General features: G+C 49.4%; 1 protein-coding gene across 1 annotated transcript; it reads right to left on the bottom strand.

Moving 5' to 3' along the window:
• Positions 1-208: 208 nt before the first annotated feature.
• HGD (homogentisate 1,2-dioxygenase) lies at positions 209-26,803 on the bottom strand. Its single transcript, XM_049824227.1, has 15 exons — positions 26,785-26,803; positions 24,311-24,450; positions 19,739-19,810; positions 17,278-17,366; positions 15,401-15,506; positions 11,767-11,826; positions 11,209-11,300; positions 10,525-10,559; positions 9,244-9,323; positions 9,016-9,115; positions 6,565-6,689; positions 6,008-6,112; positions 4,687-4,813; positions 1,178-1,359; positions 209-564 (listed from the first exon to the last, which is right to left on the bottom strand). The coding sequence occupies exons 2-15, from the start codon at positions 24,323-24,325 to the stop codon at positions 433-435; spliced, it is 1,320 nt and encodes a 439-aa protein (XP_049680184.1). The 5' UTR covers positions 24,326-24,450; positions 26,785-26,803; the 3' UTR covers positions 209-432.
• Between the last annotated feature and the right edge of the window lie 319 nt (positions 26,804-27,122).

The following is a 27,122-nucleotide window of genomic DNA, read 5'->3' as shown; positions in this document are numbered from 1 at the left end:
GCCTTCAGCTCTGTTTGTAAATCTCTTCCTTTACAGACAGCAAAAAATGCTTTGTTGATCCCTAGTTTCTCCCTGTGAAAGACACACCGGGTTGTATTTTTAGGAGGCCCTGGGAACAGGGACTGGCTGTCACCTCGTGTCCACACCAGGTATGGCATTCACACCAACTACATGTGGTGGGAGCCGCACAAGTACTTCAGAGTGTCACCAGAAAAGCTTTAATTGGATACTTGAAAGTTAAGAATAAAGGTGGGGTTTTTACTGCATTTCCCAAGTTACATAGGGATGATAATTTTCGTGGCTTGGTGGCTGCTGGAAATGCCATTCTGTGCTGGAGCACCTTGCGTTGCCCGAGTCGACTGTGCCACCAGATGTAGGTATGCTGGATTTCCTTGCCTTCACCCATGTATTGCAAGCAACAAATACTTCTCTTTACTTGCAGTTAGGGTTGAAATGGCTTTTCAGAGGTTCCCAGCACTTGTAGTAGTTTTTGTCTAGGCGGTTGGAGGTCTGGAGGCCCCATTTGGTGACGGCGAGACTGAGGGATGATTCGAACATGAAGGCCTGTTGGGAAGAGGGAAGGCGGGTTAGGGCAAGAGAGCGAGAGTTTAAATCCAGGCAAGGGGGCTCTGCTCTACCACAAGTGGGAGTTGTACGCGTGGTCCGGCGCTGCCAAATTCTGCCTCCAGTCTGATCGACCGAGGGGGAGAAAGCTCTTCAGAGCTGATGTTGCAATGCTGATATTAACCAGGTCTCAGGACTGACTTTGGACTCCCTGCGTGCCCAGGAAAGCCAGGTTGTTCCAAAAGCTCTAGTTCAAGGTCTGTTGATGATCATCATTAGATTTTAGGGGGTGCAAAGGAGGACAGGCAGGGGTTTCGCTTCTTTGTCCATAGGCTAAGACAAAAATTAAATTAATCAGCATGAAAATTCCCAGCTTCCCGCTCAGGCAACAATTTATGTGGGCAGATGATCAAAGCTGCCCGGCATCGCATGTCTCCAGGGGAGCTCCTGGGAGTTGAACGCTGCTGATCGGTAAGGGAGGTGAATACTGCAGCAGTTTGGTCTGAGTACTTTTCCAACTTGCCAGCAAGAAGCCAGGCTGTACTTTGAGAGTGGCACGGCGGCACTATACCATGCTGTATTCAAAATCTTACTAGCTCCCTTGGCTCCTTACCATGGTCCCTTCTGCGACCCGCTCAGGCTCCAGCTTGGCTTTGCTCGCCTTCTCAAAACAGTCGGCATCTGGTCCGTGGGGAGTCATCATGCTGTGCAAGCTGGCCCCTCCAGGCTGGAAGCCTTCCTCCTTTGCTTCGTAGTGGCCTTTGATGAGCCCCATGAACTCACTCATGCAGTTCCCTGCAGGAGGCAGAGAGAAGAGGTTGCAACGCAGTGTGATGGGGAGAAATCACAGCTGGGCTGCGAGCTCCTTGAAACGCACAAGCTAAGCTGGGCCGGGCAGTCGGTGGAGCGGAGGTTCCTAAGCAGGCTATCGCATGAGAGGACGTTGGGGATCCTACAGGCGATGCTTGCAAAGCTGTACAGGTTTTATTCCACTCTTAATTACCTGGATTTGGAAACAGAGCTCCCTAATGAAGTGCATTGATTTTGGTAGACCTGTGCTTTTCCTACCACCTTGAGCTGTGTAAGTACTACACCTGCATACGGACCGCATGGTGTAACCTGATATTTACAGATTTCAATTAGAGATCTTAAAGCACTGGAAAGGAAGTTCTGTATAATCATCCCTGTGTTACAGGCACAAAATGCCTGGCCAACGCTCTGGTGAGAGGTCCAGGTCTGCCATCCCAGATTATGAGCATGAAATAATTTTGTTCTATGTTCTTCCACCACCTCCAGTCCAGCCAGGCGTTTCAGTACTTAATGCCTTTGATTCATGCATTATCTACCTATTTCTCGAAAGCCACTATATGCCTAAAGACAAGGAGCCAAATTCTGTCCTTCCCTGAGGAAGAATACTTCTGAGTAGACCCTCTGAAACCAATGGAGTAATAATATACCACTAACTTAGGTAAGGATGGCTACATCTAATCCTTCAGTACTCACTGAGTTATGCTCCCTGTAAAGCAAGTACTTTAACAGCTGCCGTCCCAAGCTTTCAGCTTTAGTAGACCTGATGTGACTAAACAACATAGCAACTCCCTGCTTAGCAGTCAGTTTTTGCAAAACCAGGACACGCTTCTGTAGCTATGTTATATATAGCCCTTTTTAACCACTAGTTCGGTCTTCGTTAAGTACAATCCAGGGTCTGAAATGTTTAACAACAAAACTAATTTAGCTCAAAGCAGAGTTGACCTATATATGCAGGCAAGCATTCATTAATTTTCATCCCCAGTTGTCAGCGTCTCATGTAAGACTGGATTGTTACAGGCTTTTCGTTGAACCCGCTCATGTACTGTGCTTGGTGCGTTCAGACTGCTGTACAGACCCTAAGAGCTGGATTGCCAACGTGTCTGCAACAGGACTCACAATATGGCTTAGGAAGAATGGGCAGGCGAGTAGGAAACCAAGCTGGGACTTAAGATATGAGCTGAGTCCAGTTTCTTACTCATTTGCAGATTTCCCACATGACCCCGAACAACTTAGGTGTGCCTCCATTCCCTATCGATAAAATAGCGTTGTCTTCTACAAGCAGGATGTTGTGAAGTGAAAATCCCTTAGTGGCCACTAGGTATTAGGGCCCATCATAATGAGAATCACACAAGTACTCTCTCAGACATAGATGCCATATATGCCCATGGTATAAAAACTGCATCAGACATTTTTCAACCTGTGGTCCAAAAACCGTAGGAGTAATTCACAGCCTCCAAAGATACAGAAAGGTGACCAGGAGAGGTCAGTATTTATGAGCTGCACAGCCACCTCTGTATGTGAAATTGTTATGGTGTCTCAGGGGGAATATTTTTGGACCAACATTGCTCTATTTATACTTGGGGAAAGCTAATGCAAGATGAAAACCGTGAGTCTGAGTGCACCAAAATTCTCTGAACACAGGCTTTCCATTGCACCTGAGAAGAGGAGGCAACAGGGGATTGCTGGCAAACAAAATAGGCCCCATAAAATATTTGGAGAGAGGAGAGTTCAGCAGTGCTGAACTTGTGCTACTTCTACCCCAGAGTTGCTCTGTCCTGTTATGCCTCTCTTAATGGTACAAGATTCTCATCATGGCACTAATTTCAGAGGGAACTAACGTGCACAGTGACTTGATAATTGACTGTTGCGATGTCTGCCTTACCCACTCAAGCTCTGCCCCTCCGTGGCTGGGATAGAGTAGACAACGAACATGCTCGTCATGAATTTAGTGCTCAAGGCGAGGTACTGCGGTCAAGCGAGTAGCTGTGGTAGCTGTCTGCATGGATACTCTTGGATCACAACATGGCCAAGAGAATGAGAGTTATTTCAGCTGTCTTTTACCACAGACCAAGAAAGGTTGAACAACTTCATGTTTGTTACGGCTCGCAACGCATCCGTGGAAAGTCAGCACAGCTCTGCTCATGAGCAGCAACTTAATCATGGTTAACCGGCAGCGTGGCTCACCTCTTAGCATCTAATAAAACTGACTTGGCACTATCCCAACCGGTCAGGAGACATGTTTCCATGTCACATTCATTACTGCGAATGAAAGCATACTGACAGGGCAGGACTTTGCCTGTGGGATTTACTCAGATGGCTGCACAGCTGCCTACTGTGCTTGCAAGTGCCACTAATTCAGCCAGCCCCCAAGATGCTTGGAAATACATCTAAGTAGAAGGAGAAGGTGGCTGTTAAACTGTGGTTTGTAAGTGTGCAGAAAGCCTCTCAGCACTTCAAAGCGACACCATAGCGTGACTTTGATAGCTTCTGAGATGGGGCCTTTTAGCTGTCGACAGAAGGGGTGCGGGATGGGCAAAGCGTTCCCCCTCCATCTCAGGGAGCAGGGTGCCTCATCCCACCCTGAAAGGGGAGTCCCATCCAGGGAACTGGATTTCTGGCATCCTTTCAATGCAACATGTGGCCATGCTCTGCCAAGACAAAACCAAAAAACTGCCAAAAGGAAACCAGCTCCGGTGATGGCAACCAAATCCCCAAAACATCAACCAACTCTCCGCCTGAGAAGGAGCCCAGTTCCTGATCTCTGGCTTCTTAAATGCCAGAGGTACCTCCGTTACTGCACAGGTGGTGAAGAAGGGCTCAGGAGAGCCAATCCACTCCACTGTAACTCTGATCTCACCCTACGAGTAGCCTTGGGCAGCTCTACATCCCTCTGTGCTTCTCACCACTTGTGAGACCATATTTTCCTTTCTCCTGTTCTTTATCTATGTACTCTAATTAGAGATATTACGCAATTCATGGCTGGGTGACAGGACAATTTCTGACACATTTGTGCAATGCTGAGTTCAATATGCACTTGGTCTCCACGTGAGCCCCTTGAGTACAGACACATCCATCTATGCAGACACAACCAACCCATCACTTCTGAGTTTCCCTGAAATGCTCTAAATAGGAACATCTTTGGGTTTGTTCATTTTCCAAGGAGGACTGACTGACTCCAAGAAGCTGACTCTAACTGTGCCAAGGGCAACAAATCAGACTGCTTCTTCCCCGCGTGTGCTCTCAATTAAATGGAGACTTGGGTTTTTTTCTGTGGTCCTGTACTCAAGCACAACCAACAAAGAGCAGACGTACGGTGGTAGTATGGTGGCCGGAAGGTGTTGTCAGCTACCCCCCATCGCGGGGGGAATATGACAAAGTCAGCAAGTGCCACTCCAGGACGGGTTGACTTGGCTGTCAGAACAGTGAAGATGGAAGGATCCTGAAAAAAAGCAAAGCAAAATGCATGAAGCAGAGCAAGGCTCTGAGATGTCTGCTTGGGTCATCCTGCCAGAAAACCTGACTGATGCAGCCTCTCCCTTGCCAAAACACTTCTACCACCTGCACCTGGTGGTGTGGGTGAGGTTTGTGACCCTGTATGACAGCACCCAGCATCTCCACCCTATGCTGGACATGGGGGAGAAGAGATGGGACTGGATGGTTCTTCCTTCAAGCAACTTTGGAGAGCCTTCCCCGCCCTGGCCATGATGCCCTCGGAGCCGATGGTGCAGATGCAGGGGAGGGACAGCCCCGCAAGATGGGGGACTGTAATTCCAGGAGCAGTCTCCATCACCCCTCCTACCACTAAACCATACCTTTTCCATAGCTGGTTACAGAGGACAGGAATGTCCTGCTGGAGGCATCTAGCCTCACAGCCCTGTTAGTTTACAAACAGGGAGAACAAAGTGCAGAGAAACTGTGGCTTGCTTCAAGGATTTTTAAAGTCTGTGGTCCAGAAAAGTGATTTTCTGGGCTTTGATCCCAAAACCATCCTTCTCCTGGCAGGTTTTCCTGGAGTTTAAACAATACATTCTGTTGGTTGTCTCACTAGAAATGCTCCAGTCTCCTTGCACACCCACTTGCGGAAGCAGCACCAAGAGATGGCATCACTGCGGGCACCTCTCCCACTGGGCTGGTTTCCTTTTTAGAAGAGCTGCTCACATTACTTTTGGCTTTAGTTATTTTCCATAAGATCTAGAAATTATTGCAGTGAAAGCTTCCAGCTTTTCGAACAAATTTCAGTGCTGGGCTCAGAGGAACCAGGGAAGGAGTCTGTGCAATTGCAAGAAATAAATCAAGGCAAGAATTTGAAGCAAAGTCTTTTTGCTGAGTTGCACAGGGTGTGCTGGCTTCAGTATTCAGCTCTCCTCCAGGGTGCAGAAATTCTGTGCTAAGCTGCATAAAGCTGTTTAAGAAGCTGATCAACCTCCAGTCATGTCTTTGTACCACAAAGGAGGTTGTCTTTCTCTGCAAGAGCTTGGTTTGGGCCCAGGGAAAGCAGCGCAAGAGATTTCACACTGTTTCTTAGAGCACAACATATTTTTTAGCAGGCGCTGAGCCCCTGGAGCTCAGGGTGAGTTTGGATGGTACGGTATCCACGCAGCATTGCTCTGCCTTGCCCAGCTCCAGAACTTACCGCGTGGTCAAAAGCAACAGAATTAATGACCATGAATTTTTCCAGATGGTATTTGTACGGCGTGTAGTTCCCGTGCCAGGCTACAACATTGAAGGGGGAGAAATCCTACCAAAGCAAAGAGACCAAAGAGACAGAAGGTTACCATACACAACCTTCTAACTTGCTGCACATACACAGGGCACTGCTCTTTCTCAAATTAAAAATGGGTTTAGTGCTGGTGAGAAGTACACTGGCAGCCTGGAGCACAAAGCCCTTTAGGCACAGCCTGACATTGCGAGGATGTGGTTTTCCTCGGCATTTCCACTTTTCTAATCTGTCACTATAAACAATTGGAAGCAGCGAGGCAAAGACCATCGTTGAGTCTTGAGTCTAACTAAGTCTTCACAAACACTTTTTTCCAGCCTGCCTTGCCAGAACAAGGCAAGGGCTCAGTCCTGCTCTACTTAACTCAGCAGGACTTCCTGAGACTACATGCAAGCTCCTGGGTTGCATATCCCAAACCATGCACCGGCAGTCGCTGAGCTTCAGTGTTACCTGTTCTCCCGGGGCATCCTCACCTGCTGGGCTGCAAACAGCCTGCCCTGGTACTTGCTGATCACCGTGTAGCCCCCCGGCACTTGGCGGTCCTCGTACCACGCGACAGGCACCAAGAAGTCACGCGGGTTGGCCAAGCCGTTGGCTCCTGCGGCAGAGAGAGAGAGAGATGCCAGATTCTCCTTGGGCAAGCGGCAAGCAAAGTGAGAGGCTGGTGCAATTTCCTGGCTTCGTGGGTGCCTTTTTGCATTTTGAGTGACCTTGCTGCTTCTTGGCCCACGACGGAAGCTGAAATAGTCACTCACTTCTTGTGCTCCTACGAGCAGGTAATTGTAATACATCCTAGCATTTAAGTCCATGCTTCCCTTATGTGACTAAGACAGGTCTCCCCCAGCTCCCATCTGAAAAAGATTAGTATGTCATCCTCAATTAAAGGCAGGCAACAACTAGGAATTAAGCAAAAAATAGAGGGTGAATTGCTTTCTGTTCCTGGACATCCTGCTGGTTGGACACTTAGCCATGCAGAAGTTACAAGGTATGTTATGAGGGGGCCAAATACATTTCTGAATGCTCGCAAAAATAGTAATAAAATAAGGGCTAGCGATAGCTACAGGCTCTGGGCATACTGAGGGGTTGGTTAGCGTGAGGAGTGCATTTTGAAAGTGTAAAGCACCATATGGGTGCTGAAGTATTCTTCTTCTCATTAGTACTATTGTTACGAAGTGGTTTTGAATTTCTTGGATAAAAATGCAGACATTACTACCTGCTGCTAAGGTTTAACAGTCAGTGCTTTTCTCCAGCTGTCATTTTTTCAAGTGAAAAGTGAAGTTAGAATAAAGTAAGACTGAAATACAAAGGATCTTGGTCTCTGAGGGGAAGGCGGGTAGGTGGTGAGAAGAGGAGCTCATATAATTACCACCTCCTGAAAAGGTTTACAGGCAAGTGCACTCATTTTCTTTTTCTCCAGAAAGTAAATGTTATAATAGATTCCTGCCTTCTGGAGACTGAAAAAACCCACCCCAGCCCAACAGTGTCTGAAAACTAGCTAATGGGAAAACTTGTTACAAACAGGCTGGGGCAACATTATCAATAATCAAGTGGAGCAGGCACAGAGCTGAAGAAGTGGGTGAAGGCAGGTAACTTCAGCTGGCAGAAAGGAAAGCTGCTGAAAAATCACTGTAGGCTCAATGTGGAAAGAGATGTGGAGTGCACGTCACACAGGAGAGATGCTCAAATGGGGCCCCACTAAATGGCTGAAGATTGGTCTGGTTCCCCACTGCAGGAACGACCGGCTTCAGTTTTACTACGGCTGTGAGAGGTTTGCAAAGGCCATCGGAATGCCGATGGGCCACACCAGGCTTCTTACTGATTGATAATACCTCGTTGGTTTACTTCAAGCATGGCCAGTCTTTTAGGTCTCACTGAGAGCTATAAAACAAGAGCAGTCAGGGTGTGTGTGGGGGGGGAGCAACCTAAAATGAAAAGAAAAAATCAACCCCAAAACACTGGTTTTAGCTGTTACAAGGGAATTTTCACTTCCCTTCCTCAAGACAATCTTAGTAGCAGTAACTAGGAGGTGTTTTTCTCAGCAAGAAAAGTTTGGAGGCGAGTGCTCCAGGGATAAGGAAGGTGAAATAAACTGAGGTGAGCACCTCCAGAAAACTGCCTGGGAAATGACAGCAGGGACAGCGGGGCTTCAGATGTCGTGCAACCTCGCAGTCTCATTGTCACGACAGCAAGAGGATGTGCCTTCACGATCCGTGACATTGCACAGACCAGGAGGCAGCTGACAGAGAGGATCTGTGATTTATGAGAGGTAGACCTGTGCTCAGTGAAAGCAGATCTGCCCTGGCAGCACAACATGGAGATGTAAATGTGTTGCTGATCCGAGTCCTGTGCTGCTCATTTTATTGATTTTTAATTCCCCAAGGGGAACAGCTTCTGACACTAAGGCACTCTAGGCTCTAGACCTCTAAGGTGCCCCTGTTAATGGAGGTGGGGGGGAAAATACCACTTGATTAAATCTAAAATGGGGCTTCAAGTATATCTGTTAGCTCTGAAATCTGCCTTTCCTTTTACCGGGTAAATTCTCTCCTATCACTCCAGTTTATGTCTTATCCATAAGTAAGAGGCACGAGTGATGATGGCCTTTTGAGTTTCTTTTGGTAGGAACAGGTTCAGAGCCAGCAGATGCAGACTACCAGACCAGAAGGGAAGGGAGAAACTGGAAAAGGGTGTGGGAGAGAAATGGTCCCTTCAGTGCCAGGGGAATCTCAGCACAACTAAGCTGTCACGTTTTTTTCAGGGGGATGCTTGCTCTGCTGGGGAATAACAGTGCTGGGATGGAAAGCATCTTTGTAAAGGAGCATGTGCATGGGAGGATGCATTACATAGGACATAAAAGGATGGGCTGGGGCTTGCAATTCATGCCTGTCCCTATGAAATTCACTGTAGGTCTGACGGGAGATTGTTACCGATGGGTCCCAGGTCAGGCAGCTCAAAGTGTGCCCCATACACCTCCAGGATGTAGCCTCTGGTCTCTCCAAACACCTCCACACTGAAACGCATTCCTTGCTGGAAAATAAAGGAAGATACTAGAATCATCCCAGGCCTTTGCTGACAAACCACAAACAGCTGAATGCAGGAGCTGGCTTGCTCCAATGTCGGGCTCTGAGCCACAGGCATGCGCAGTCAGCCCTTACCTGGATGACACAGATTTCGTTGGGCTCCACTAGCATCTTCCCAAACTCGGTTGTGATGAGCAGTTTCCCTTGCTGGGGCACTGTGGAAACAAAATGCAGGCAGAAGAGCTGAAAGAATGTGGTGATTGCCACCTTCTCTGTCCCCCCCAGCACCCAGGCTCCATGGAAAAGCAATGGGCCCTTTCTGACCCTGCTTCCCAGTGGGATCAAGCTCCTGCTCCCACGCAGAGCCTTGCAGCAGAGATGCCCACACTGGAGGGAGAGCTTCCAGACCAGCCCCAGGGCCCCCACATCACAGCAGGTACCTGTGATGAGGTTAGGACATCCGTCACCTTGTGGTCCCTTGACGTAGGGTTTGTGCCAACAGTCCAAATAAATGGGACTTGATGTATTTGGGGCCATACCTATCTGTCTCATGATCTTCACGTAAAATGGTGCACGTACCCATCCTTGTCATGACTGTGGCAGTGTGAGATGGCTGGGAGTAACTAATTCTCCCTGCTTCCTGAGGGTAGAAGCAATGCTTCACTACCATCTGCATTGCTTTCCATGACTGTCCTGGCACAAGAAAGCTCACATTTTGACTTGAAGAACTAGCAGATTTACAAAACCTGCCCTGGCACTTTTATTTCACGGTAGCGAGGGAGGTGAGCGAGAGCAATTTAATAGCTATTTGATGGGAGAAATGTTTTTGCTGGTGACCCGAAGGCATTTCTGTCCCTTGGTCAAGAAAGATACGAGCAAATATCAGACTTCTGATACTGCTCAGAATATTTTTCTGCATGTATGCACTTTATGTGCCAACCTCAACACTCATCATGGCAGTCTGTTTGCCTGAGGCTGGCGGAGTGTGGGAGCTAAGCTGCCGTGCCAAATACTCTTGGACTGAAGCGATGAAGGCATCTAGCTGTAAGCTGTTCAGAAATCCTGAGGTTTAAGTTTTCCAGAAAACCTCCGCCTGTGGTGTGCCTAATACCAGTGTGGGGAGCACTGGGAAATGATCCCTGAACACCACGCCAAGGAAGCTGGGTCACTGCTCAAAAAGCAAAGCTGAGGTTTGGCACAGACGTGCGCTCTCCGAGCTGCACAGGAGCGGTGCAACCTGACCAACAGCCCAGCTGGTGCCAGACCACCAAATCTGGATGGCCTGAGGGTGAAGCCAACCCCCTCCTCCAAATGTTGGCTGTAAGGGCCCAAGGCTCTAGAAGAACAAATAGGCAGGCAGGTGGCAACCCAGGTAGAAGCTGGTGGGTGAAAGGAAAAGCCAAAGCATCAACTCACCAATCAGGAAGTCGCCATCTGAATTATAAAGGCATCTAAAGAAAAAGGAGAACAGGCAGGTCAAGGTGCTGTAAGGCCCAGGCACTTGCACCCACCACGACCACAGCTGGGGATTTTTGAGCTGGGAGATTGACGTGGCAGAGGTCTCCCCTCTCCCCAGAAATACCATTTGCAGGTCAGCGAATGTCATAGCTTGGCCCGTGCAAAGGAGGCAGGAAGGTTTAATGTGCCCGGTCTGGAGGCAAAACATCCTCCGACCTCTGCCAGGTCCCTGCCTTTGTGGCCATGGGTGCATCATGGGTTTGTAAACCGGGTAGTGGGACTGACGTCCCCATGAGCTGCTGCAGGGGGTAGCAATGCCCATCAGAGTGCCGACCTCCGAGGAGCAGCTCTGGTCCCTGGGACGAGAGCAACTGGCTCCAATGCATCCCTTCTTGCCGCATCCCCATGCCCAGCTCCCTCCTTCTCTTGGTGGCTCCCCTGCCAACTCCTCCAGTGCTTGGCCAACCTGCTCTGCAAACACCCGCCGTGGACACCGTGAACACTTTTGCCCGTGCACACAGGAACACAGGGACATAGAGACAGCAACACTGGGAGCAAGCGGACTTAAACCCAGCGGCTTAAACTACACATGCAGACAGCCAGCCTGGGGCAGCCCAAGCCTCCGGCGTAGCAGTCACTGACCTGTTGAGCATGGAGGCATTGCAGACAAAAATATGGATGGCGATACCATTGCGTCCTCTGGGCTCGCCGGCGCCGCACAAGGTGTGCAATCCCTGCGGACAAACCCAAAGCATCGGGAGCGAGCAGCAGGCAGCGGGGCAGGGGCCAGCCCCCTTTCCTCCCTTCATCCCACTCCCTTGCTGGGGCTCACCCCCTGTCCCTGCTTCCCGTATCGCTACCAGCCTTTCCATGTACAGCCTTTTGCCAAACATGTCGGCTTTTCTTTAATATATTAAGGGTTTCTTAAAAATCTGTGTAAGATGGTGCTTTCCAGCCCAGGGACTGGGGAGAGCTGGGGGGTTGGGGCTTTTTTTTTTGGAAGAGCTCCTTGAAAGGTAATGAGGAAAAGCAAGTCCACTGTCAGTTGGTTGAAATCTGGGATCCTCTCCCCTCCCACGGATGCTCTGCAAGCCCACTGGTGTCAAACCACTGCTGTTAGCCCAATGCTGAGCATCCCCTGTGCCCCACTACCCCCCGAGGCGGAGCAGAGACGGAGGATGCCCTGGCCCCCTGACTTACGCTCACAAAGTCCAGCTTGTTCCAAGAGTCTTTTGGGATCTCGAAAGGTTTCCATCGCAGCTAGAGTGTGGCAAACAAAAAGCAAGAAAGCGATGCCAGTGATTATAATGCAAATGGTGGCAATTCAAAACAAAGCAAACCCCTGTGTACCCCCCCCCTGCTTCCCTGCTCTCTGCTAGCTGAGGTAGTTTTCTCTTTCCTCTTTGCCTTGCTTGATTTGGTTTACAGGTTTCTTTCAATTTATGGAGCTTGTTTTTCCTTTCTAATCATAATTTTGCAAAATAATTGGCAGGCCTGTATAGTGCCAAGGTTAAAAAAAAAACCCTTTTAAAACGCTGCCTCTTCCTCTGTTAGTAACAAGACTGTTGAGAGCAAAGAAATTCAGATGAGTCGGCTTTCCACAGCCAAATTGTCACCATCCTGTGCTCCACTGCACTGGATGATTCACTCTCTCCATGACCGAAGTATAACACTCCTGTTTGTTGCCACCTCATTTTCCCCACATCCAAAGCAGAAATATCTCTACCTGTGTGAGTGGGAGCTGCGAGCAGCACTAATTACCTCTTGCAAAGCCTCTTGAGATCCTCAGGCAGAAGGTGCCAGAGGAGTCTGAAGTATTTATTACCGCTAATATCATATTAAGGATCTTTGCAGCTCTTGGGAAGGAGGTGCTGCGGCTGAGAGCCCCTCATTAGGAGGGGTTCAGTGCAGACCAACCCAAACACCCTAAATTAGGAGGATGTTGACGTGGCCAACTGCCAGATATATCCCCTGCATCGATACGCTTTACCCCAGATGAAAGTGCCTGTGACTCTGGGCATTCACGAGAACATTTTCTTGCATTTAGCTACCTGACCTGGCGGTTCTAAACATGTTTTTAGACTGGTGCCCTGGAAAAACAAAATTTATGGGACTCTGTGACTGTGCCTGCCACTCCCCCAAATTTTGAACTATGTGAAATTTCAGCTAAATTTGAAAGGGATATAGAGATATTAAATTCCCCCAAGCCTCATGGAAGTTTTCCAAACCCAAATCAAAATGTGGGTGCCAGTGGCTGGAGAAGCTGCATATTCTGGATGGAGACACCAAACGCACCAGCCAGCAGGTCAGACGCGACCCTTGCGAGCTATTGACACCTCACAGATGAGTCAGTGAGACAGTGCCGAACTTCAGGGTTTGCTTTCGGACTTCTTTAAAGCATGTTTTCCTTTGGTTTCCAAGGCACCCTTCCAGACATGAACCAGAGCCAATGCAAAGCATGGTCAGAAGGTGCTCCAGAGCCTTCTACCACCCCCAGAAGTGGGACCATCCCAACTGCTGTTCATTTTGTGGCAGCTGTGAAGGCCAGCGGTGGCATCTCAACATGAACTGTTCCTCTAAGGAGTGTTTTAAGCCTTCAGGGTTGGGAATTGGGACCCAGTTGTCAGAAACCACTGAGAAATACTGATAGAAAGGACACACGGAGCGACAAAGGGAGAAGACCCTGAAGACCGGGGAGGGGAGACAGATAGGGAGGGAGAACAGGCAGAAAAAGAGAAATAAATGTCAGGTATAAAGATGGTCTAAAGGGAAGCAAATTTTCTCATTGAGGAATATGGAAGATGACAGCAAGACTACAGATGAAGTAATAAGTATAGCGCAGCTCCTGCATAACAGCTTCATTTTTACTTTGGTTCCCGTGGACACCTCCACAGTTGTCATTCCTGTGGGACAAAGAGCGGGAGATCGCTTTGTCACCCAGCCCATGGGTCGCAACTGAAAATGGTGCCTGGCCCCTCTCCTCCGAAACCCTTGCAAACTGCAAAGCCACTGCCCGGCGCTGTGCACCGTTCATCCAGCGCGTCTGTGCCGCATTTGGGTTTCACCGATGCAAGAAGCGAAGAACGAGCACCCTGAGCCAGAAGAGCAGTCCAAGCCAGCCAGCAGCAGCCAGCAGCAGGTGCTTAAAATGGGGAAACTTTTAGTGTCGTTTCCTTGCTGTATGATCCGTAAGCTTCCTGAGATACAGTACCTCTGGGCTTACTATTACTTTATAGGTTTTACCTCCCCAAGGTTTGTCCAGGCACTTTTTGAATCCACCTGCATCCTCTGGCAAGAAGTTCCACGGTTTATGTTTTGGGTTTTTTTTAACATGACATGATTTTTTTTTTTAACATGACATTTGTTATTGGTATTCATTTTCTCCCTGCCTCTCAATCATAGCTTCCCTTGGTCATATCTGTTCCAGGCTGGAGAGCTTTCTTCTGTTTCAGCATTTCTTGCATGGATGCCACCCCATATTTTTTCACCACCTTCGCCCCCTTTTCTGTTTTGTCCCCTGTGTCTTTTATAATTCTGCCATTGCCTTCGGGCAATGTTAAAGGATATTTTTTCCCATTGACTTCAATGGGCTTTGCATAAGGTGCCTCCATATGGCCACCCTTTTCGATGGATGACGATCGGAAAGGCTCCTTAAGTGAGCTGGGCAAAACACAAAGCACCGCGGGAAGAGTCAGGCTTGTCCAACAGACTGAACCTGGTCTCTGGCTCTGCTTCAGAGAGGATGAGAAGGAAAGCAGGAAGATGCTCCCGCTTACTGCTAGGAAATAACCCCTCTGGGTTTGATGATTGCCACTGAAAGCGGTGAGAGAGAGAGCGGGCAGGAGCTTTGTTGCTGTTCCCTTAGGTAAATGATGTACTACATGTAAATGGCTTGAGATGCTTGAGAGCTGGGCATCTTGGAATTACCGTAATCATAAATAACCGTAATGGTAGATGAGGGCTGCAAAAGGGCATCAGGGATGGATGAGGTGGTAACAGAAGTCACTGGAGCTTCATCTGGGAAGGAGCACCAAAGGCACGTAAATCCGAGCCTGTCACCGCTGCTTGGTCAGCGGCTGCAAAACATATTCCAGCAGAACTGGGAAAGTATTTAAACAAATGGTGAGGCTGCCGGGAGGCTGGAAATTAGCTAATGATGATACATCAAAGGGCAAAACCTGAGAGGTGTAAAAACCGATGACCATGAGATGATGTTGTGGGGAGAACATCAGTAGGAGGAGGGAGTCAGATTAGCAAAGCCAAATGTTCTGGGGCTGGCAGGGAAGAAATCATGATTAAAGATGATGGCAAGGCTGTAACAGAGGAAGACAAATGCCATGTCTCCGTGTGACTCTCCAGAATGAAGCCTGATTTCCCACGAGGGCTGCAGAGAAACGGGCTGGCAGCCAGCAGCCTCTCCGAAAGCGCAGGGAAGGAGGGGATGGATGGCAGAGACGCTGCTGCTCTGCCTGCCGGGCTGGGGCATGATGAGCCTTTCACAGGGGACGCTGAAGAGGAAGAGAGAGCAGCCTGAGAGGTGGCCAACAGGAGATGCTAGACAGCACAGATCAAACCCTGTGACACTGCGGCCGTGCTGGGAAGCAGCACACACATCTGTCGAGGTGGGAAGCAACACGAATCGCATCGAGGGCTGTCCTTCCTCAGATGATCCGTAGGTGAGGAACAACGGGTGTCCCAGCTCCTGTGTTGGCCAGACCATCAACTCCCTATGGCTCTCCTCAGACCTCTTGCAGCTCAGCGCCTTCGCGGCCCTGATTAGCTTAATATTTGACTGCCCTCCCGGCAGGACCAGGGCTCTCTCCAGCACAGTTACCTGGTTGGGGTCAGGCTCAACTTCATCCCAGTTGTGCGTCAGGTGGCCCTCCTTGAGAGGTTTGAAGGGTTTGTGGCAGACTGAAGGTAGGATCCGATACAGCCAGCTGCAAAGAAGGAAAAGACCTGGATTAGCCTGGGGAAGAGGTTAAACCCTCTGGGTGGCTGCCAGCTGATTGAGCTCCTAAAGGCATGAATAACATTTACACTGGTGGCAACCGGACCAAAAGGCATATTAAATATCAAACACCAGCTCACAGCCAGAGACTTCTGGAGAAGGTGTATCAAATACCAAACACCAGCTCACAGAGAGAGACTTCCAGAGAGGTGGCTTTTTATTATAGGCTCTAAATACAAATATGTGCAGTTACATATAGGTAAATGTCTAAATGTGTGTTTACATATAATTACATATGTTTACATTCACACATACATATATAAAAAAAAAGATACAGCTTTATCTGTGGCTGAAATACAGCAATCTCCGAGGTGGAAAAAAGCCTATTTAAACACAGCTACAAAGCAGCTCAGACAAGACAGGGACGGGCACGGTATCTAACTGAAAGTACAGAGGAGCTTTCAGGAGACAGAAGGCCGCAGCCAGTATCTGAATTTGGATGGATAACTGAAAGTAGCATCCTATGCCTAGCTGGCCATGCCCAGAGGACCACCAGCGAGCCCATGCAGCGAAGACCAGAGTTTTATGTGGGATGACTACTGTAGGAGGTCCCCCATGCTTCCATCACTGCCTTGGGACCATCGCTCTCCTTCCTCGCTGCCTGCTGTGGCGGCAGCCCCTGCCGTGCCGCCGCTCCGGCAGCCACGGCCAGCATCCATCCACACACTGTGCCCGAGTGCAGCCAAGCCCGAAGCTGGGCTTTTAATCAGGTGGGAGAGCAGAGGTAATCAGGAAAGCCTGAGCTAGACAGGGCTGCCAACGCCTTTGATGTGTTAACAGTGGTGGTTGCAGGTTGGGTGGGTGGGAGAGGGGAGGAGGGAGCTCTCCCTTGAGAGCTGGAAAATTTCCATCAAGGACATCTTCGTGCGGCAAACAATGATTCATCCCTTTCCCACGCACGCCGCGAGCTGGCACCAGCCCGGAGAGCAGAGCTCTGCTAGGCAGCTCAGATGATGCATTTGCCTTTCATTTGAACGAACAACAGAAGGGACAGAAAAGCCGCTGTGGGAGAAGCAAAATGAGAAACCCATCGTCTGCAATCTGGTCATGGCCACAACACAATGGCCGGGACAGAGCTCTGCGATGTTTGTTGCCGGCTGGAACAAGCTGTCCCCAGCACTGCTGGGAACACAGGGTGCTAAGCAGCGTGCTGGGTGCCTGGTACTGATCTGAGCCCCTGGCCAGCCCCAAAACAGGTAGAGCCTGAGCTAGCGCCTCGCCAGCCCCGGCCAGCATGCAGGAGCATCCCTTATGAGAATTAAAGACTCCTGCTCAGAGGCTTGGTTTTGACAGTGTCCATCAGGTGCTTCCCAGTGCCAGTCGCAGCGGTGATGTTTTCGCAGTAGCACCAGGGCTGAGACCCCGAGTTTTTTTCGCACAGCCCACACAACCCACTCAGGACCATCTAGCCCCCATGGACATCCCCTCCCCTTCCTTGCCTCACTCAGAAAACTGCTTTCTTTCCCATCCCGACACCCCCTTTCTCAGCATTTTCGTAACCCACTGGCCCCACCGAAGCCTTTCCTCTCCCTCTCCAGTGGTTTTCTGCCCTTGTCCCTCTCCCAGTGCACAGTGGAGGTTTTATACCCGCCTGGGCTTGCAGAAAGCGCTGGTGGCACAGAAGCAGCCTCTCCATCGCTCCCCAATGCTCTCACCCCAAAAACCCCACATCACCCACCCGCTGCCAGGGGTCACGGTACCTTCGCTTGTTGGTGGGCCGGGGACAGGTGAAGGCAGAGCCCGAGAGCTGTTCAGCATACAGGCCGTATGGGCAGACTTGCGGGTTGTTCTGAATGGGAGGAGAAGGAAAAATAAGAAGTGAGACCCAGCGTTACGGGATTTAGCTCCAGAGCCACCGGCAAAGCACCACAGTGGGCGCCCGGACACTCCGATGCCGTGGGGTGGACCGTGCTCCCGAGTCTGTGCACCAGCCCTGGTAGTCATTATCTTCATGCTACCGTGTGGCTGGGTGCCCTGCGGGTACCAGCCAGACCCCAAAGCCCATTTCCACATGCAAGAAGCCACACGAGTGCCCTAAGGAGTCGGCACAGCCATTGAGGCAACACAGCCGCTGCCAGAGCAAGCTGCGAGGGGCAGGGATGGGTAGGGTTGACAACAGGAGCGTCAGGGAAAAGGGGAATATTCCCAACACTTACAGACTGCAAAGCAGACCGTTCTCATGCACAAATTTTTTTGAGACCAATTTTTCAGAGGGGTTACCCCAGTGCTGTCTGCTGCCCCAGAGCGGGAGTGACCTGTGTGGGAGCCTTTGCTTTTCCGCAGGGCTTCTGCACAGTGACAGTCCTCCTTTGGAGTACAACGGGGGCACTTTCCCCTTTGCAGAGCCGGGAGTACGACCAGCACAGGTTTAGAAGCCCTTGTGAGTTCCTAACTGAAGGACACATTCCTCCTTTTCTGAGAACAGAAACTAAACATTTTGATCTAAGTAGGCCAGCATCTATTTGTTTGAGATCAGCAAGAAGCAAAGGCATCCAAGAACTGCAGGAAATACCCCGGTGGGACAGTCATACACCATTTGCTATCCCATCTCCCTCCTGCAAGGTCTAGTTTAGCATCCTGTCATCCTGCTGCGGCTGGGCGGATCAGCCATCCATACGGTATCAAACACTGCCCTGACAGGTAGGCAGAAGGAAGAGGTAAAGCTCTCGTAACACACGTAGCTTCCAGCCCTCAAACTCTGTCTTGTCGGTATGTGTACGCAGTGAAGCAGGGGGATCAATAGCCCTTGTCATTTTTATCTTAGCCAGCACTACTGCAGATGCCAGTCTTATAAATACTGCAGAGGAGAAAGGATCCACCCCTGGGACTGGAGATTTTTTTTTGTCTAACTCATTTTCAGATTTTTCTATTAACTCTTTTGATACCAAGTCCAAACTGTGTCCAGATGAGAGTACCTGACGCTGGAGGGGTCCTCCTCCTCTGGAAAGCAGTGCTGCTCTGGGAAATCACAAGGAGCACATCCACCACAGGCCTCTGCCTGTTCAGACCAGCGGCCACTGCTATCAATCTCCCAGTTTTAAGGTGCCTCTTTCTTATGTTTTTTTTCTCCACCCATTTGCTATAGCCAGTCTCAGAAACAAGACACTGCACCAGCTGAGCCATCACTCTGATCCAGCACAGCAACTTGTCTTTCTTGTGGGCACACCATGGGCTGCAATGCAGACCTAGGGGACATATATAGGCATTTAACGTATCCTTGTGTTGTGTGTTACTATCCACACTGGCACACAATGTGTAAAACATTGGAACTGGGGAGATCCAGAAAACTCAGGAAAAGCAAAGGGTGAAACTCCCCATTTGGCCTTAATTCTGCTGGCCTCTTTGCACAGAGGACAAAGAGGAGCACCAAAGGATGTCACTGACTGAGGATAAGATGCTGCCATCCCCGTCTAAGGGATTATTGGAGATCCAAGGGAGGATCAGTCAGCCTCAAAAGGTGCGCTGGTGTAAAGGAGACCAGCGCAAAGGAGATGAGAGAGCTTTCATTCTTCAGGGTTTCGTTCTTGCCTCTGCGGACCCAGTGGCTAGCATCACATGGGTTGCGATTCCTTTCTTTAAAACAGAATGACCCAACATAATTTATTTTCATCAAACATGTTCATAAGTTACTTACTTTTAAGAATGAAGCTGTCAGTTTATTACTATAGACATTCATGCCCCCTCCCTACAAAGAAGGTGCTCTCCTGCCAAAGGCTTACAAGCCAGCTGCATCAAACCCTGTTCCTACAGAAATTCTGAAAGCCACCTCTCCTGCGTGAGCATGTCTGCCTGCCAAGCTTCAAACTTCTGCTCTAGTTTATTCCAGAGCTGATGGCTTCTTTCTCGGCGCGGCTAAGCCACTTGTATTGCAGACTCCTCTTGGAAAAAAACCTGCTGTTGAGCAGAGGTAATTTAGGCAAGTCTTAACCCCCAAGGTGAAGCATGGAAGCTCATGGTAACATAAAAATAGAAAGTATGAATGGAAATCTTTAATTCTGATTTTTGCCAGCATCTTATTATTCCAGTCCTGCATAAAGGTTTCTGGAGACTTTTGTGGTGACAGAGAGAAAGGAAATATGTTAAGATTGAAAGAAGCCCAGGGAACAGATATTCACTCTATTCCATGTCATTTTAATACAGCATTTTAAAAAAATTCAGTACCTGTCCCTCTGGTAAAGCTCCTGGACAGCGTGGATCCTCAGAAACATGTTCATTTCCAAATCCCGACATGTACTATAAAATAAACCATACAGCTCATCAGTGTTTTGAAAACCCCACCAAAACTGCTCCAAACAACCCCTCCATGACTTCTCCATGCATTTTCCCAGCCTCTTTGTATGCATTAAGACCTTCTCAAGTGATCTACTTGTGTATTGCCACAGACCGTTTTCACAGCTCCTGGGTTCGCTTCATTAGCTAACTGCGTGGTGGACTGGGAACCACAGACAGGATTTGCTCTTCTGCTAAATCTGCGTGTCTATTTTGCCCACATTCTGCACCATGAAGGCACTTGAGAAACAATCCAAATATCACATATGTAGTCAGGCTCAAGAACAACAGGGTGACGTATAGGAAGAACCGCGCACCGACATTATGGAGGCATGCTAGTGCCATCCAAGCTAAATCTGACCTTGCTTGAATCGTGGATGTTCCAAAATCTGCAGACTGCCTTGCAAATTCATGCACTGAGTCCTCAGATGCTCAGGGATTGAAATTGGGAGCCGTTTGGTTGGCAGGTTCTTGTGGTATATCCCCATGACCATCAAGGAAAAGGTCAGGATGTAGTTGGGATGAGGGAGGAAGGGAAACACGTCTGGGACTAAAATATGTCACTGATTTGCCCTAAATAAGTATTGCCCAGTTGGGCGTGAACTGTCCACCATGGTACTAAAGGAAGGATTAATCCATTACAGGGTGATAAACTGGTTTTCTAGGGCGATGTATACCCGAAAGACCTAGGGATGGGACAGACCTGCATGCCCTCCCATACCTGCCCTGCCCAGAGCTGCTGTGGTCTAAGCATGGCTAAAAGCCACAAGACCCCCGGGGATGCAGCTCCCGGCTTTGCGGCACTGAGAAAAACCCCACAGCAAACCTGAGACACGCAAGGGAAGCAGGTAGAACAGAGGGAAGCAGGTATAACAGAGACCTTAGTTTTGCACTGACAGAAATGTAAACACAGCCCCTTCAGATCCTATGGAAAGGCACGAAGCAACTCTGTTGAACTCTGCGTGAACGCAGAGATGTTTTGGCAGCAATCAATGGTTCAGCTCCGTGGCCTGGGGAGAGAGTTAAATATTAATGCTCCCCTCTATCAACTGCAAGAGTAGCCGGGCTACTCGTCTGCCTTCACACAGCGGCGCTGGGATGGTAAAACCCAGGAGTGCCAACTTTTGGGTGACAGATGCACCCTTGCTGCAGGGGGGTGGCCGTGGCACTGCCACGCTGCTGCACCCCAGCAGATGCCTCAGGGATCCGGCACCAAGAAAACCCCGGCAAGGGGCAGGCACCCCGGGAGGCAGAGCTTTGACATGAAGGTGGCATGATAAAACCCCTATACCTGGTTTATTATATTATTATAGCACCTGGATTATTTCCCCCAGGGCTTCTCAGCCTTGTGCAATTTGCAGCCCCTGCCATGAAATTTCCCAGTGTAGCAGACACTCAGAGAGCAAACCTGAAACCTCCTGACAAATCATGTGCTTTCCTCTGGCACCTTTCAGCGACCTGTAAGAAAAGTCCTTTCCCAGGGATAGCCAGGCTGGCTGGAAGCCCTGCTGAGCCTGAACCTGAAAACATCTCGGTTTCTGTCGCTTCAGGGAAGATGTTTTTCTCCTTCTTACAAATGAACGAATGTACATCGCTAGGACTTTGCTCTCCACTGGGTTCTGCAAGAAGCATATTGATATGCAAAGCAGCAGGTCACCTAAGCAGCCTTGGCAAATGTATTGTACTGGAGCATTTCTTTCCTCTTTTTTTTTTTTCTTCCCCCCCCCTTCTTTTAAACGGAAATGCAGCAATATCTGATGGGACTGCAGCAGTTCCAGAATTAACTGAGACCTCTGCACTGCATCCTCCTCTACCAGCAACTTAAAGGTGGTGGGAGCATTTGCCTGCGGGGCAACCTTGATGAAAAGGGGAAGAAAGGGGGAAGAGGAGGAGGACGGGGGCATGCTGATTTTCTGGAGGTATAGCCAGCAAGGCCCAGCAGGCTCTGCCGTTAGCACAGCGAGGAGAGGGTTAACGCAACCTGCAGGCTGCTTTCCTGAGCATCATCTGCAAAATGCTGGATTAAGCTGGTGGAGAGCTGGTCTGTGGTTCTTTAGTGGGTTTGTGGATCTGGTAAGCAACGTGTGCTCCCCGGCAGCCCCCTGCCACTGTGCTGGGGTGAGCGGGAAGGAGGCACAGTGATTTTGCTGTGAGAAATCCATCCTCTGTCGTTCAGGCTAAAAATCCGGTGACCTGCAAAGCTAGCCTGCCCATCCACATCCCCCAAAAAGCCCCTTTGCTTCTGCTTGCTGGGACAGGGGAAGGAAAGAAAACCAACTCAGCAGCAAGCATCTCGTGCCAGCAGCTGCTCCGTGCCCAGGTTGGTGCCACACGGCACCTCGCCAGCCGCGAGCAGGCAGCTGGCTCTTGAGCACAGCAATGCAGGCAGATTCCCACCGGGACGGATGGAGAGCCACTGCCTTCCTTGGCATTGCCCAGCGAGGCAGGAGGTCTGGGGCAGGGGAGATGAGTCGGGGCAGAAGCGGTGTTTGGGAGAGGGTAGCATCGCCCTGCTGCCCTGACAGTGGGGGCAGAAGCTGCTGCATCATCATTTGGTCAAATCAATTCTTCCTGGCCAAGGAAAAAAAAAAAATTAATCCTCAGGTAACTGCATGGAGCGCTGAAAAAAAGACATTGGCAGGACTGCAGCCACGGGAGGGGAAATGTCACCCTACCGGTGATTTATCACCTTGAGTGTGGCCCCAAGGCTTTGCCTGGATGTTCAGTGTGGCTTTTCTCATTCACTTGGGGTTTTTTTGTCTTTCCCTGTAGCAGACCTCAGAGAGGTTTCTCTCCTCTCCATGCCCTTAGGGGTCAGTGTCAAACACTACTTGGGGTGCCAAAAATAGCTCTGCCACCCCAGCTCCCCCCGTGCACTGGAGGCGTCGTGCTCCAGGACTCTGGAGCACCATGTGAGGACCCTGCCAATGCAGGTCCGTCAGGAGCAACAGCACAAGGGCCACGCACATCACGGCCCTTCTCCCTGCCAACCGTCAGAGCCCACCTCCCACCCCTCAGTTTGCATCGCACAGGGTGGCCCTGAGCCAGGAGAAATGACCCTTTCTGTCCACCCGGCACCCACACTGGAGCATCCTTCCTGGACAAAAAAAATCTGGACAGATGGAAATAAACCCTTCTTCTCCATGGCATGGCAATGGGTTTTTGGTCCAAAGCAAGCTCCCTCAAGGTCCCTGCCTGGGCTCCATGGTTCCTAGCCACATTGGGAGTAACTCCAGGTCGGGCAGGTTGATGGGAACTATTTTGGTAATTGGGCTGGTGGTTTCTGGGTAAAACAAGAAGTTCTTCTGGTCCTTTGTTTTCACTTCTGCTTTTAATTACTGTTGTTATTTTGTTGGAGATCCTGTAGCTTTTTATGCAAACAGGATCTTAGGAATTCATCTGACTCCACTTTGTTTTTTGTTTTGTTGTTTTCCAGTAAAATGGGAGAGATAAAAGCCCAGCACAGCATAAAAAATTCAGCAAAGCTCATTGATTGGAATAACTGGGATGCAAAGCAGAGTGCTCTCAATGGGTGTCATGCTCTGACCTATAAACCATAACCTTTTGTTCACCGGATTAGACAGCAGGCATGGGAAAAACACATTTGAAGTTTGAACACATAGACTGCAAAATAATTAATTAAGGCCCTTCTTCAAACGCTGCATAATACATTTCTCAATCAGCTCCTGCTGCAGGACACAGGAAAACAACATTCATCTCTGGACAAAAGTCACAGCACTTTCTATCAGTTCAGTCCAGTTCAACACCAGAGCATCTAACACAAACCCGCAGAAATGATGACATGAGCATCTGGGGCGACGAGCAGAGCAGGTCTTTCCTCCTCTGCGTGGGGCTCCACAGCCTCCTTGCAGCATAAAACCGAAGCACCCAAATCAGAGCTGGGTCCGGGGCTGCCACGGTGCCGCAGGGTCAATATCCCCAGGAGGAGCTGCCGTCTCCCCAACGTCTCACCAACCCTCTGCTCCAAAAGTGCTGGGGATGCTCCAGGGCTGGTGTGCCCTGTGAGAGGTACTGGGAAACTGCCCCGAAATGGAGCTGCTGCTCCCAGGGCTGCCAGGGAAGATGGTGGCCAGGGTTGCAACATCTGGGCAGATGTTGCCAGCCAGATTTCATAGGCTGAGGGGGAAACACCCCCCTGGCAGGCAGGGCGGGAGGAGGGGTGTGGGCGCAGGGCAGGGGAAGGACAAATCCTGCAATGAAGAGGTCCTGTGCTGGGACAGCCTGACCAAGAAGGATTTCCAAAGGAGGAGAAGAGAGAAAGAAATGCCTCTTTATAGATGAAACACAGCAAAATCCTTTATCCCAAGAGAGAGCTTCAAAAACACACCTTGAAACGTAAAAGAGGGGGACATTAAAATGAACCAGATGCCAAAGAATTGGTGTCAGCTGAGAAGGGGTGTCCGCAGCCAGCACTGGTGGGTCACGGTCACCCAAACCCCTTACCTGCAAGCCCGTCATCCTTCTCCTGGTCCTTCTCCTCTTGGAGCACACACAAACCCCAAGCAGGTATCTGGCCGAAGCAGCGTGCCAAGCAAAGCCTGCTAGCTGGTCGACCGAGCTGGGCTGGTGGCAGGCTGACAGTGCTGGAAGTGAGAAAGTCCAAGGGAGTTTTCAATCTGTTTGCTCAGTCCAGTCTGTGTTTAACCAAACGCCGGCCCTTCTCTGCCGAACCAACCCCAGAATCAATTTGAAGATAATAAACAGGGGGTGAGGGGGACTGGGTTCCCTCACTGCTCCTTTTCCTCCTTAGATGTTAAAAAAGGTGTCGTAGTTCCCACACATCGGGGGGGGGGGGGGGGGGAGAACAAGGTGTTTAAGAACAAAGAAAAGCCATTTCTGCAACTGTTTTATAAGCTTCTTTCAAAAATTATACCTCTAGCAATTTTCATATACAACCCTCTAAATGTGTAACAAATACTTGTTCGTTATGCTTCTGAGCTGTGTTACACTGGGGATAGAAAGGATCACATCCCCGTCTTGGTGAAGGTAGTAATATTTGTGAAACACCGTGCAGCAACATTACACAGCATTCTAGGGCCAAAAGTAGGGGAGGATTTTGTATTCCTGTGATTAGAGCTAGTGAGAGGAACTTATAAATTCTGAAATATTAGTATTTTCAAGAAAGCTGTTGCTGAGGAGGGAGTGGCAGCAAGCATTTAGCTACAGAATACTAATGAAAGTAGCTCTGCATTTCCAGAAGTTGCAGGAAAAAAAAATCAATTTATTTTATTTGATTTTTTTTACTTTGAATTCTCATCAATCTTCCTCCAAAAAAAAAAAAAAAAAAAAAAAAGCAAGCAGCAATGTTTTTTTCCCTTGCCATTACCTGCTTTACTATAAGTCCTGCCAGGAGGAAGTCTCTCGGAGGCACACACTGAAATTCAAAAGTGACCCTGGAGTTAACACTTCCTTCTCTCCTAGAGCACCCTGGAAGCCTTCCCCCCGCAAGCAGTTTTAGGAGCTCGTGTTGCCCCCACAGCAGCCAGCGAGAGCTTGGGCTGCAAGAGGGACAGGTTTTAATAATTTTGTCTTCTCTAAAAACTGGCACCTCCTCACACTGCCCTAAGATACTAGAGCCACCGAGAGGTGCCACTTTTTAAGGTGTGGCAAATTAGGCTGGCTGCTACAAGGGAGAAGATGGGGTGTATGAAGAGTTCGTGGTTATGGATAGAGGAAAGGGAGAGCTAGTTTTCCTTGGCTGTCCCCTCTGGTCTTAGGATCACAGGGTCATAAGATAATTCAGGTTGGAAAGGACTTCAGAAGGTCACTAGTGCAACCTTCAGCTCAAAGTGGAGTCAGCCCTGAGATCAGACCGTGCTGCTCAGGACTTTATCTGGTCTTGTCTTGAAGACTTTCAAGGATGGAGACTGCACAGCCTCACTGGGCAGTTTGTTCCACTGCTTGATTGCCTTCACGGTCAAAAAACTTTTCCTTATATGCAGCTTGAACTTCTCTTGTTTCAGCTGATGGCAGCTGTCTCTCATACTCCCACCATACACAGCTGTGAGAAGCCAGGCTCCATCTTCTTGGTAAGCTTTCCATAGGTATTGGAAGCTGCTGTCTGGTTCCCTCAAAGCCACCTCTTCTCCAGGCTGAACAAGCCCCATCCCTTGCAGGATGTGGGCTCCAGCCCCAAACCAGCGGGGCTGGCCACTGCTGAACCCGCTGCAGTTGATCTTTCCTGTGTTGGGAGCCCCAAAACCAGACACAGGGTCTCCTCTTCCCCTATACCACTTGTCTCCCTAGAGCAGGAGCACCACAGCCATGGGAGACCACACCACCTCACCTGCTTCTTTGTTTCTTCATTTCCTTATCTACACGACTAAGACATTTTGAGATATCCTTATCTACACAACTAAGCGGTTTTGAGCCAGTTCTGTCATCATTTCTACATACCATTTCACATGTGAAAAACACTGAGCATATAGCAACAAAGCAAACACGGGTACAGCCCTGGAGATGTGGTATGTGTGGGGGGGAATTACTTGGAAATGGAGATATGAGTGTTGCAGTTGAAGACTTGTCTAGAAAGCAGCAAGATTTATTTACTGGTGGCACTGCCTGGAGCTAGTGCCCCACAACCAACAAGCAAGAGTTCTGTGGAGAGATGACCTAAGAACACAAGCGTCCCATCCTTTCCTAAACTCTACTGGGTCTTTTTGCCTGCTTGAGAGCCACCTTGTCCCACTGCCTCCAACTCTCCCAGCTCAGGGACGGTTCAGGGGCTAAGCTGGGCTCCTCTGGTTTCATGACACTAACGGTTTTACCACATAGTCACCAGGAACAGACTCGGCTAACCTGGCTGTACAATATTAGGTAATGTTTTCTCTAAAACAACAAAATTTAGCCCCGTTACAATGTGGGTGGGCTGAAGATGAGTACAACTGGGAACTTCCATCATTATATTACAGCAGTACCTGAAAGTCTTGAACCGTAGATCTGGACTCCCTTGTGTTAGGCTCTAGAAGAATATAGACTGAGTACTCTCCAGTTATACGTCTTCTTTAGGTCTCCATTACTGCTTGCCATCTTCCCATTTGCCCAGGAAGGCTCTGTCCATACCCTGGCCTCTTCCAGCTTTGCCATAAAAAAACCACAGCAACAGTGAGGAATTCTCCAGCTCAAGGCAGCAATTGCAAATATGTTAGTTCACCCTTAGCAGTGATTCATCATTGCCAAAGAAATAAAGTACCTAGCACCTGCCACCTACCCTTGAGACTCCCTTCCTACCAGATAATATTTAAGAGTAAAGAGT

This window comes from Accipiter gentilis, chromosome 21 (assembly GCF_929443795.1).
Source record: "Accipiter gentilis chromosome 21, bAccGen1.1, whole genome shotgun sequence".
Classification (NCBI taxonomy): domain Eukaryota; kingdom Metazoa; phylum Chordata; class Aves; order Accipitriformes; family Accipitridae; genus Astur; species Astur gentilis.
The sequence above is the reverse complement of the archived record's forward strand: the minus strand, read 5'-3'. Positions and strand labels throughout refer to the sequence as shown.

What these genes read in the sequence shown, in the direction of transcription:
- HGD (XM_049824227.1), bottom strand. An exon ending in AGATGGCGACTTCCTGATTG is followed by an intron (nt 9,324 to 10,524) that starts GTGAGTTGATGC and finishes TTGTTTCCACAG; the next exon opens with TGCCCCAGCAAGGGAAACTG. An exon ending in ACGAAATCTGTGTCATCCAG is followed by an intron (nt 9,116 to 9,243) that starts GTAAGGGCTGAC and finishes TTTATTTTCCAG; the next exon opens with CAAGGAATGCGTTTCAGTGT.